Below are 11,606 nucleotides of genomic sequence, written 5' to 3' on the forward strand. Positions count from 1 at the left end.
TCCCCAGCTCCCAGCCTGACCTGGGCTCCCAGCACACCCACAGCCATCTACTGACTTCTCATCCTCCCTGCCATGACGTAAACTCCTTGTGGCCGGCGTGCACGTCCAGTAAGTGCTCGGTCCCTGGGCTCACAGCTCAGGGTCCCGTACAGAGCAGGGGCTCCCTGACCGTCTTGAACAAGAGCGTTACCTTTGCCAAGGCCCGCAGGCCCTCATAGTCCTGGCTCAGGCAGTCCTGTGTGTGGAGTATGGTGTTAGGGTCAAAATTAGCGTCAGGCTCAGCCGAGGGGGCCATCTTCTGGGTGCCCAGGGGGGCGGAGTGGCAGGAGACCTCACTCCAGGTCCCCATGTGCCTCAGGCCTTCCTTTGGAGAGCTCAGGGCAGACACCACCTGTAGTGACAGGACAGAGGGCAGCATGTCCACTGGGGGCTCCCCCTAAGCACAGAAGGCTTGGCAGGGAGGGGCCAGCGGTTGTCGCTGGGCTGGTAAAAGAGAAGAGGGCGTTCCAGAAGGAATGCCTGGTTAATGCCTGGAAACTGGCGGGTGAAACGAGCAAAGCCAAACTATACTGGATGACCTCCATAGGCGTGGGCAGACAGGATGCCCCGCGCTGGACTGGGCAGGAGGCGGGATGTTGCTGAGGATGGGTGCCCCCAGCCCAGCGGAAAGCCAGGATTCCCAGGTCAGAGGCCACAAAAGCCCTCCCATCTCCACCTTCCCTGCGGTCACGGGAAACAGGGGCAGCGCGGAGACGACGCGTGCACTTGGAGCTGGAGGCCCGTAGTTCTGGGGCCTTGCCGGGCCGCACGCACCGTGAGGGACACCTGGGCTGCGGCCGCCCGCGCCTGCTCGTCCAGCTGCCGCAGCTCGGCCCCGAAGGCGTGCAGCGTGCGCTCCAGCCGCCGGTGGCGCAGCAGCAAGGCCTCGGCGGCCGCCTCGTCCCGCCCGCACGGAGCGCTCGCCAGCGCCGACCGCTGCTCTCGCAGCCACGAGGCCGCGTCCGCCGCGTCCGCTAGGTACTGCGGGGAGGAGGGCAGGCTGAGCACCCGGCGACCCCGCGCGCCTGCCCGGCCGCCCGCCGCCCGCCGCCCCACTACCTGCTGGACAAGCAGAGCCGCCTGCAGCCGCGCTCCCCGCCTGGCTGCCCGGGCCCGGAGACTCTGCCAGGCGCCCTGCAGCGCCTCGGCCCTCTCGCGGGGATCTGGCCGCGTGGGGGGCCCGCGGGCCCCCAGGTCGCATCCCCTCCGCACAAGATTAGCGCACACAGCCTGGTGGTGGCGCAGCTCAGCTTCCAGGGCCTGGCGAGGTGCAGAGTCAGGAGCTGGGCGAAGGGAAGGGAAGAAAGCGTGGCGGCAAGGTGGGGACTGGCAGAACAGAGGGCGGCAGGTACCTTGTGCTTCCGCAGGGCCGCTCTGATCTGGCTGAGGTCCCGGCCCACGGACTCCTCCTGCACCAGCTGCCTGCGCTCCCTCAGCCAGGCTTCCTCCTCCCCACAGTTGTGCAGGAACTCTGCCTGCTGCATGCTCTGCTCCAGCAAGGCCCGCCTGAGGGAAGGCAAGGGGCCCCGAAGGGACTGGGGAGCTGCCTCCCCACCAGGCTCAGACACTTCCCCTGAGACAGTTTTCTTGTTCTGGATGACTCAACAGGGGGCTCAGAAGACTTGGGGGTGAGGGTCAATGTGGAGGAAGTTGCCAAGTCAGCAGTATTTTTAACCTGGGCAGGAGGTACACTGGGTTACACGAAAATCCTGGAGAAGGTAGAAGAGGGGGGGTGAGCTCTTACCGGTCCCTGACGAGGGACACCAGGCTCCAGTGGAGCTGGGCCAGCGCCTGGGCCTTGGCCTGCAGCACCTCCACACTAGTGCCCTGGGAGGAGTCCAGCTCCGCGGTCTGGAGGGCAAGATGGTGCACATGGGCTCCGAGGGCTGAGACCTGGGCCTCCAGCAGGTCGTGCTTCTGCAGCAGCTGCACTGTCTCTGCCAACTGCTGCCCCCAGGCTGTGGAGCTGGCCAGCACCTGGCCAGGGGTGGACAAGTGATTGCTGCAGCCCCAGAGCGCTGGGGCCCCACGAGTACTCCATGCTAGTGCACCTGCTGTGTTGGCCTGGGGGGGGCGCTGTCTGCTGGTGCGGGGCCCACCTGGAGCTCCTTGAGCTGGTTGGAGGCACTCTCCACCTCCTGCAGCAAGCTCAACACAGCCTGCAGGTCTGCCGTCTGCTTCTTCTGCCCTTGGAGACGCTCAAGGAGTCGCTCCCAGCGCCCAGTGATCTCCAGTTGCCTAGAGGACATGAGAATTGGGGTGGTCTTTACTGGGCTGCGGTGGGGAAGCTACTGTGGGGTCTACAGCCAGTGGGGGGGCTTGGTGGGCAGGGAGGAGCCTGAGCCTGGTGGCTGGGGGCTTGGAGCATCGTGTTCTTGCTTCTTAGACACAGAGAAGCCAGAAGGAGGGCCTGTAAGGTTCAGGTTTACAGGGCCCCCACGCCTTCTTTCCAGTCCCCATCTCAGATGATCGATAGCAACTCCAACCTTCTAGGTGCCTGCGCTAAAATCTGGAGAACTCACTTTCTCACACCCTGCATCTGATCTGTCTGTAAATCCTCTTGGATTCAAAATATATCCAGAATCCCACCATTTGTCATCGCTTCCGTTACTTCTCTCTGGCCTAGATTATTGCATAGCCTTATACGTGGTCTCTCTGCTTCTGCCCCTTCTGTCTGTCCCCGACGTGGCCTCCAGAGTGATCATTGGAGAAGAGGAGTTAGATTGTGCCACTCCTCTGCTCAAGCTCTCCCACAACTCATTCCGCATCTGCCTGAGTCATTCTTGTCTTCACTGTGCCCTACAGGTCCCAGCATGCTGTCTGCCTCCACCCTTTGCCCGTCCTTCCCTGACCTCAGCTACTACTGGTTCCTTCGGTCAACATTGGCCTCCGTGCTATTTTCCACACATGCCAGGCATGTGCCCACCTTGGCGCACTGCACTAGCCACTCCCTCTCCCTGGGAGAGTCTGTCCCCACATCTGTACGGCTGGCCCCTCACTCCTTTCTGGTCTTTGCTCAAAAGTGAACCTCCTCTGACCAGCCAATCTAACTCCCTCTCCCCATCTTGGCACCTCATAATCCCCTGTACTTTATTACTATTTTTTATCACGATCTCACATACTATTATATGTACTTTGTTTTCCTTCATCACATGTAAGCTCTGTGGGGGGAGGGATTGTTGTTTGTCCTCTTCACTACTAAATCCCCAGAACCTAGCACAGTGCTTGGGATATAGTAGACACTCAATAAATGTTTGTTTAGTGTGTGAATTAATAAGAGGTATCTAGAAAGGGAGGTGCTTTACCAAAAGGGGTCAATTACCGATGCTGGAAGTTCAGGCATCGGGGGGAGTTAGATCTTTTTCAAGGGAGCCCTGAACCTATAGATCACACCTCTATGGCCAGGAATGGGCACACGGAAAGATAAGGGTATGATAGGGGGACCTTAGCCTGTTTTGAGGATGGTTTCCATGTCCTGGGCTCACCTGCAGGCCACATCTGCCCAGCCATGGTGCTGCTCCTGCTGGAGGATGTCTGCGATCTCGGCCAGGACCTGGAAGCGCCCCTCTTGGGGCAGGATGCTGGCCTCCAGCATGCCCAGCCTCTGGGCAGCCGCCTCCACTGTGGCCAGGCTGGTTGGCGGGGCTGCGGCTGCAGCCTGGTCCAGCATGCACTCTGTGTCTGTCAGAAAGCTCTCCCTGAGGGCTGCCTTGTGCTGGAAGCGCTGGACCAGGGCTTCCAACCGCTCCAGATGTAGGATCCTCTGCAGCAGGGCCTGGCTCCGGGAGGCCTCTGCCCGCTCCAGGCCTGCCCAGCACTGGGACAGCTCTGCAGGGCCCAGGCCCTCGTGAGGCAGAAAGGGCTTGCGGTTCTGGGCCCGAAGCGCAGTCTGCAGCCGGAAGAGCAGGGCCTCTGTGGCCCCTCGCTGCTGCAGCCGCGGCGGCTTCTCCTGGGTGCGGAAGCGGGCAAAGGCCACCAGCAGCCGGCGCGTGGCAGCCAGGGAGTCTGGGAAATCCCGCGCCTCCAGCTGCGCCCGCTTCTCTGCGATCCAGCACAGCAGGTCGGCCACCAGCTGCTCGTACTGGGTCTGCAGCTCCTTGGTCTCCTGCAGCTGACGCAGGATCTGGAGGCGGCAAGGGAAGGGTATGGGGCAGCACCTCGGAGCAGGCCTTGGAATGGAGGCACTCCCCTTTTGGCTGCTGAGTGACTGCCGGCGTTCCTCGGGTGGGTGGTAGCTCCTTCCCCCCAGCTGAGCTTGCGCTAAAGTGGGGGTCCTCCCAGCCCCCAGAGAAGCGGGTTGGCCTGCATTGCACACTTAGACCCAGGAATGTGGGGCACCCATCCTGCCTTCCTCCATCTTATTTTACTCCATTTGGTCTCACGTCTAGGCGGTACTGTTCTTTTTCTGAGCTGTCTTTCCCTTCCCTGAGGCCCCCACATCCCTAAAGCAGCTCAGAGCCCTTGGCCTCGATCATCTTCCCCATGCCCAGCTGAGACGTCTACCCTAAAAACAGCTTCCCAGGCCTCCGCATCTGCCAGTGTGCCCAGAGAGGAAGAGAGCCTCCCCAAAACAGGGACTGAGCCCAACAGAGCCACTTCTGTGCCTCTCCTTACAAAGTCCGGCTTTCTGAGCCTTTCAATCCCATTAGGAGCTCAACAGCCTAAGAGCAGGGGGGAGGGGGAGGGACTGGAGGGGATGGAGCTCACCTGGCTCTCCCTGTGTGCCAGGCCCCGTGCTAGGCGCTGTGCCCAACATTCCCAAAAACTCACGGCAGCCTTCTGCTACCCTAGGCGTTACCGGCTCCGTTTGATGGAGGAAGCACAGAAAAGTTAGGGGACACGGTCAAGGCCTCACAGTTAGGAAGTGGCAGAGGCAGCCTTCAAACCCAGGTGTGTCTGACTCCGGAGCCCATGCTCCCGCCGCCTCTCCTCAATGCCACCTTCGCTTTGTCACCAACCTTAGCAAGTCTCCTCTGGACCGTCTGCTCCTGGTGCAGGCGGGAGAAGTGATGGTAGTAGAGGGAGACATAGGTCATGATGGAGCACTCGTCAGGCTGGGGGGCCGCCACGTCCTCGGGGTCCAGCAGCTGAGCAATGCCCAGCTCCTGCTCAGCCACGCGGAAAGCCAGGTCAATGTTGTGCAGTGGGTGCTCGGGACGCAGGGAGCAGTAGTCAAGCAGGTCTGGCCTGGACAGAGAACAGGCGTAGCTCTTCACCAGAGCCGCTTACTGCTTGGGCCTCAAGGACTTGGTAAAAAAGCCAACCAGCTCCTGTTGGCCGTTCACACCTTACCACACATTAGTTTCCCCTGTCGGTAATCTGAGCTGCTAATGAAAGAATAGGGCTCCGATAGAGAGGGGTGGGTTAATTTCCCTGGGGAGGAGGCAGGCTTCTGGGTAGGGGGAGAAACTCCAAAGGGGCGGGTACTTGCCAGGAAGAGGACTGAGAATAGAGTCAGGGACACAAAGTGGAGAAAAGCAGGAGTCAAGGCAAACAGGGCCAATTCCATGGGATTTCCTAGGGAAGGGGCAGGGCCTTGGCTGTCAGCCTGCTCTACTTCCGAGCCCCGGGTGCAGGGGCCAGAGGGATGTGGGAGATGGGCGGGTTCAGGACCCAAGCCCATTCTCGGTGTTCGGCTGGGTGGTGGAGCCCTACAGGAGGGAGGCTCAGGGGCTGGGAGGGCACCGGGTCTGCTCTCCATCTGGCGCACCTGTGTGCATGGATGAGGGCACCGAAGCCGAGCCCGTCACTCCAGCTGCGGGAGAAGTCGGTGATGTTGACATTGGGGTAGCTGGCTGTTTTCCGTTGGCACCAGACCAGCAGAGCTTCCTTGGCAGACAGCAGGGCTGCGCTGGCCCCAAACTCCTCCTGGCAGGGCGGGACAGTGGGTCACCATGCAGGGATGGCTGGGAAGGCTGCAGGACCCACCCGCCGTGGGAGAGGTGGGCTGGGCTGGGTTGTGATCCTCTCCCCCGACCTGGAGGCAGGTGCAGATCACTCTCTCTTCAGAGCCCCTGATTTACTGATTTCATTTGTGGTGGGCAGGGACTGGGGCCGAGGGAGAAAGATCGTCCTTCCAAAGAAGTGGGACGCCTGAAAGCTGTCGCATCTGAGCAGCCGGCTTTGAGTCACAGCTGGTGACCACAACAGCGGGAGCTCCCGTTTCTCCAGCCCTTCTCATGGTGGGGACATTGAGGAATGAGGAATTGAGGCTGGGATTTATTAGACGGGCTCCTGGTCCCCGGGGGCTGTCTGCCAGCCGGGCACAGGGCCGTGGCTCTCCAGCCTCTCGCGGCCCCAGGAGCAGGGCACCATTACTATTTCCATTCTAGGGCTGACACAAGGAGAGGCAGAGGGGCCATGAAGAGGCTGCCCAGCAACCCTCCACCAACAGGGCAGGGCTTGCCTGCCAGGGAGTGGCTGACAGCCCGCCTCTGACGGGCGAGAACCACCCCCCCCCCCCCCGGCCCCGTGTTTCCCTTCCTGAGAGTTTCCTTTATTCTGGTACTCTTGGTTCCACCTGCCGGCACCCCTGCCCTGCTATCTCCGCTCCCCCCCCCCACCGCCAGTGCTTCTCTCCCCCCCTTCTACTCCCCTCCTCCAGCCTCTATTCCCAGTCTCTGTCCTGCCCTCAGTGGGACTCTCCTTCCACCCACTCCCTCCCTCACCCCCGCCCCCTGCCAGGCCCCTCTCCTCTTTCCTTTCCAACTCCTGCTTCCTCTCATTTGCTCCACCCCTCCGCCAATTCCTGGCTATAAACTCAAAACGTCAGAGCAGAGCAGGCTGCCTCTCCTCCTTCGCCCTTTGGGCCCGGGAGCTTGGGTGGGCAGCAGTGCAGGGGGGAAACCTCGAGGCCCGGAGCTCATGCCCTAGGCAGCTGGGCTTGGCTGGCAGACACGACCCAGGAGAGAGCCTGAGGGTGAGCATGGGAGGGAGTGGGGGCAGCCTACTCCGGTTACGTCTGTTTGGCAGGGAGCAGAGCCTGAGCAGGTCGGGGCGCAGGGTGACCAGTCAGGGGATGACTCACCTGCTGCTCCCAAGGGAAAGCGCAGCCAGGGCACCTGGAACTGGCTTAGGGGACTGAGGAAGGGAGTGTAGCCACACGGAAGGGCTTGAGGCCAGTTAGAAATTCACCCATCCCTTCATTCATCGCACAGGTGCGAGACTCTGTGGACATATCCAGGCAAAGCTCCTGCTGTCTTGGGGCTCACAGTCACATGATGGGTTTCTAGGGTCCTCCTGGATTTGAGCCAGATCTAGGGCTTCTTTTCATTAGGGTCTCATTCTCTAGGTTGGCTTTTATAACGTTTTGGAATTGAGTTTTAGGTGGGGTTTTGGAAACCATAAAACTATGAAAACTGATAAACATAAGGACTTTGTGTTTTTACTCTTTCCCATTCAGTTGTGGGAAAACAGGAGGTAGAACAAGAGGAGGATGGAGGACCCTCTCTTTGGTGTTGAGGATACTGGGGATTTGGAAAATTCTGGGGCTGGGACTCCCTCCACATGTCTAATTTCTCCCAAAAGTACATTAGAGGTATAATAGACGTTAGAGGGTTTCCGTGCCAAGTAGGGAACAACCAATGGGGGTGAAAGGCAGGCCCTGGGCAGTCACCTAACCCCTCACTTGTGAATGGCTTGTCCCAGATCAGGACTGAAATCCGTGAATCTAGTTGTCATTTCAGCATATTACAATCTCTCTGACATTCTCAATTCTTTGCCTGTGGTTGAAGAGTGGGTATTCATTGTGTGGATGCCAGGGTCTGTTGTGGGGTTCCTAAACAGTCAGGCGGAGCTGCTCTGTCTCCAGGGGCTGGGGGTGAGGCCAGGGCTGGGCTGGGCGGTTGGGGGCTGGGACATACCCTGTCCAGGGAGATGTGGGAAATCTGGAAACGCAGAATGATGACCCAGATGAGTCCCAGGATGAGTGTCTGGTCTCCGTCCACGATGTTCTCCGGCCCAATGAGGGGTATTTGCACCTGTGGGCACAGTTGGCTGGGCTCAGCCGTGAAGCCCGTGGACCAGAGAAGACTCAGAGTACCCAAAATCCGGGGGGCCTGCTGCCAGATGGGGGGGTCCTGGAATCCATCCTGTCTTGGGAGTTCCCCAAGGGAGGAACAGGCAGGGCACAATGCCAGGCAGGTGAAGACTTTCTAAATGGTTGCAGCTTTAGACTCAAGTCCTCCCAGGCAAAACCCCAGCCTGGTGAATTGGGCTGGACCACTGGGGTGGGGGATCTCCCTGTATGTGGGCTACAGGTAAACGGGGGCCAAGATCCGTGGTTCAGCCATGGGGGTTGGAAATGAGGTGTCAGCATAGTCAATATATGAGCTCAAGAGACAACAGCAACTGTCTGCTTCCACCTCTCGGCATGTGGGGATCTTCAGGGAGGGCTAGGATCCTTGGCTCCCACTTCAATCTCAGCCCTCTTCGTCAGTGGTCCGTCTCCTGGTAAAAAGGCAGATGCCCAAGCTCCACCCAATCAGACTCTCTTGGACCAGGGCCCAGGACTTGCATTTGGACAAAGACCTCAGGTGGTTTTCCTGTGCCCTCAAGTTGAACACCTGCTGCCCTAGATCTTGCCCACATGGACAGGGAGGAGGAATGAATGAGGGGAGAAAGGAACAGAATAAACATCAAAGCCGCACGGGACCTGGGCCCCTTCACTCTCTGGCTCTGTCTTCCTCTCCTGGATCACAGCGCTCCAAGGCCTGTGGGATTCTGGCTGTTCCTTGGGATTCTAGGCACAGGCCTTGGGGCCTTTGTACTGTCTGAAAATACCGTCCCAAATAGCCATATGGCTACTTCCCTCTCTTCTTCTAAGTCTTTACCCAAATACCACTTTTTCAATGGTGTTTTCAATAGCCACCTTATTTGAAATAGAAGCCCGGGGACTATTCCTCCTGCACAAACACTCATGCTCGACCCCCTTACCCTGCTTGGGTGGGGATCTTGGTTTTGTTCTCTGATGCCCCCCTAATAGAGAGGCTGGCATATAGCGGGTAATGGATAAGTATGCACTGAATGGAGAAAGAAGAGGGACGACTCTCCATAAGACCCGGCAGGAAGCCGGCTTCAGCCAACCACCAGCCTGGTGGGTGGGGCTGTATCCCTAGGTATCGCAGTGGGGCCCGCCCCATGCTCAGACTTCTCCTCCTGGCACACCTGAGCTGGAGCAGCTAGCTGGTCTGTGGGGGTCCTGGAGTCTGCTCATACCAGCTTGTGAAGGCTGATCTTCCCGCTTTGTGCTTAGTGAGATCACACTGGTAGCTTGCAGTCAGCTGTGGTGGAGGCCGCAATCCCAGGGAAATGAGCAAATGCTACAAACAAGGGCTTTTATGTCCCCTGAGCTGAGAGCGGGTTGTTAAACATTTACCAGCACACACTGATCTGGGTTCAAATCCACTGTCTTCCCTGAAACTGCAGGCCCCTGGCAGCCAGATCTGGGCTTTGCTGCCTGTGGTCCCCAGAGCCTGGCATGGAGTGCCCAGCAAATGACATGGTCTCAGAAATGAGTGCATCCCACATTCTGCTGCTCCGTAACCCTGTGTTGGGGCAACAGTATGTAGAGTGGAGACAAGGCTGTCACCTTCATAGACTATGTATCAGTGACATGCTGGGCTCGCGGGGAGCTGCAGAGCCTCTGACAAGGGCCACGGAGCACCCACTCTTCCCAAGTACCCGGAGGGGCAGTGGCTGGCTCACAGGCTATTGTCCCTGAGACCAAAAAAGGGCCTGGCATTCTGTGGCTGTGAACTTTCTGCTCCTCCCTGGGCTTGGGGACTGCAATGCCCCCATGCCTAGCTTTGGCTTCTAACTCAGGCAAGCTAGGCTCCCCGGGGGCTGTGACCTCCAACCCAGGACGTAAGTGACAGTCACACACACCCAAGTTCAGCCCAGGCAGTTCCAGCACAGTGACTTGCAGGCTCCAGGAACAGCCTCCTCATGGCTTCCGGACCTGCGGGCTTCCCCAGTCCTGGCTCCCGGTATAAACGACCCCTGCCTAGCCCTGTTGACGCTGGCCATGAGGGTCCTTTCATAGCCCTGGAGCTTTTGCCTCCTTTTAACGACTATTTCTTTGGCTGGTCTCTTTCTTTCGGGAGACCGTGGCTCCCTCCTGCTTGCTGCAGCCCCTGCCTGCTAATGGATCCAGCTTCTCCAAAGCAGACCTGCACCTCTTCCCTCCGCCACCTGGCTCAGTGTCCAGGGCTCTTCTCCGGTGCCCTACTCTCAGCCTGCCCCCCACAGCTCCGCACCCGGGCTCGGCGGGCCCACTGACCATGGGTCTTGCCTGGTAAGTTACTTCCTTGGTTAGGGACGGAGAGAGTTAAGAGTACAGGCAATCTTTCCGCTTAGAATCCCACAGTTCTCTCATTGCAGGCAGCAGTGCACTTCAATCCCACCCACACGGATGTCCCTGCTCCGGCCGGGCCGGTCCAGGCCCCTCTAAGCTGGGAGCGCTGCTCAAGGAAGGGCTTGACTTTCTGTATTGACCTCTGTATCCCAGCAGCTATGCCTGGATTTGGGCTCCAGAGCCTCTGCTCTGCCCCGGCCAGCCCAGGAAAGATGATCTAGGAGCCCAGCTGATGCCTGCTGCCTCTGCCCCAGCTCCTTGCCCAGAAGCCGTCTCCCCAGCACCCACCTTGGCCCTGAGGAAAGCCAGAGCACGGCTGTTGTTCTCCAGGAAGTGCGCCCGCAGGCGGCCCCGGCTGGGGGGTGGCAGGGCCTCCCCCGAGATGAGCTCCAGCAGCCTAAGTAGGTGGCTGCCATCAGCCAGCTCCGTGTACAGGTTCTGGAGCTTGATGCCCACCTGGGAGGGGTGGGGAAAGGGCACAGGGTCAGCCCCCCTCTCCTGTCTGGCCTATCCCAGCACTGGGGAGTGGCAGGCCAGAGCAGCTTCCTTAAGGAAGGAGCACAGCCCTCAGCTGGGCTTTAGGGTCAGCAGAAGTAGTTTCAGCTGGGCTCTGGGGTCTGCAAGAAGTCTCAGCCAGATGACCTCACGGCTGGCCCCCAGAGTCCACTGGCCAGGGAGCAAGGGGGACAGTAGAGGCAGGCTGCGGGGTATGCCCCGCTACACTCACCCGGCCATGCTGGAAGACGTTGTTGATCCAGTTGGTGAAAGTCTTCTCCTGCATCCTCATGTGCTGTACCTGCAGCTTGCGAATGTGGCTCGTCTCGTACGCAGAATCCATGGTGGGACAGGACTCAGGGAGCTGCCCTGGGGCTCTGGGGCTGGCCTCCTGCTGCAGGTGCCCTGTGGCCCCAAGGAGCTGCTGGGGACCGTGGGGCCGACCAGCCAGCAGGCCTGCAGCCCTTTAGGGATGAGGGGCCACGGGGTATTTCTCTAAGCTGGAGATGTTGAGGGGCATGGAGATTGGGGAAGGAGTGTGAATGGTCCCCACATTTGGAGGGGGCGCTTGTGGCTTAGGGCCTAGCCTGGTAAGGCTCTGAAGCTCCCGGCTGGTGCCTGACACTTAAATGCCTCCGAGCCCTTTGCCCCACCCCACTTTCCAGATTCCTCGGACCACGGGCGACTAGCTGCTGCTTCTCAGGATGAAAAGGGCAGG

The 11,606-nt window shown here is 59.6% G+C and overlaps 1 protein-coding gene across 1 annotated transcript in view; it reads right to left on the minus strand.

Annotated features, from left to right (window-relative positions):
- Positions 1-11,231, minus strand: part of SPTBN5 (spectrin beta, non-erythrocytic 5) — a 44,750-nt gene extending 33,519 nt beyond the window's left edge. Inside the window, exons 1-12 of the mRNA XM_028094438.1 lie at positions 11,121-11,231; positions 10,682-10,849; positions 7,902-8,018; positions 5,750-5,907; positions 4,998-5,226; positions 3,525-4,162; positions 2,139-2,277; positions 1,784-2,016; positions 1,392-1,545; positions 1,099-1,299; positions 814-1,020; positions 191-391 (exon numbers count right to left, since the gene is read on the minus strand). Of these exons, the coding sequence (XP_027950239.1) occupies positions 191-391; positions 814-1,020; positions 1,099-1,299; positions 1,392-1,545; positions 1,784-2,016; positions 2,139-2,277; positions 3,525-4,162; positions 4,998-5,226; positions 5,750-5,907; positions 7,902-8,018; positions 10,682-10,849; positions 11,121-11,231 (2,556 nt within the window). The remainder of the gene's footprint in view (positions 1-190; positions 392-813; positions 1,021-1,098; positions 1,300-1,391; positions 1,546-1,783; positions 2,017-2,138; positions 2,278-3,524; positions 4,163-4,997; positions 5,227-5,749; positions 5,908-7,901; positions 8,019-10,681; positions 10,850-11,120) is intronic.
- Positions 11,232-11,606: the final 375 nt, after the last annotated feature.

Source organism: Eumetopias jubatus, unplaced genomic scaffold, assembly GCF_037043125.1.
Source record: "Eumetopias jubatus isolate StellerSeaLion01/CBP00866 unplaced genomic scaffold, mEumJub1_p1.0 scaffold_7, whole genome shotgun sequence".
In the NCBI taxonomy this organism is placed as follows: domain Eukaryota; kingdom Metazoa; phylum Chordata; class Mammalia; order Carnivora; family Otariidae; genus Eumetopias; species Eumetopias jubatus.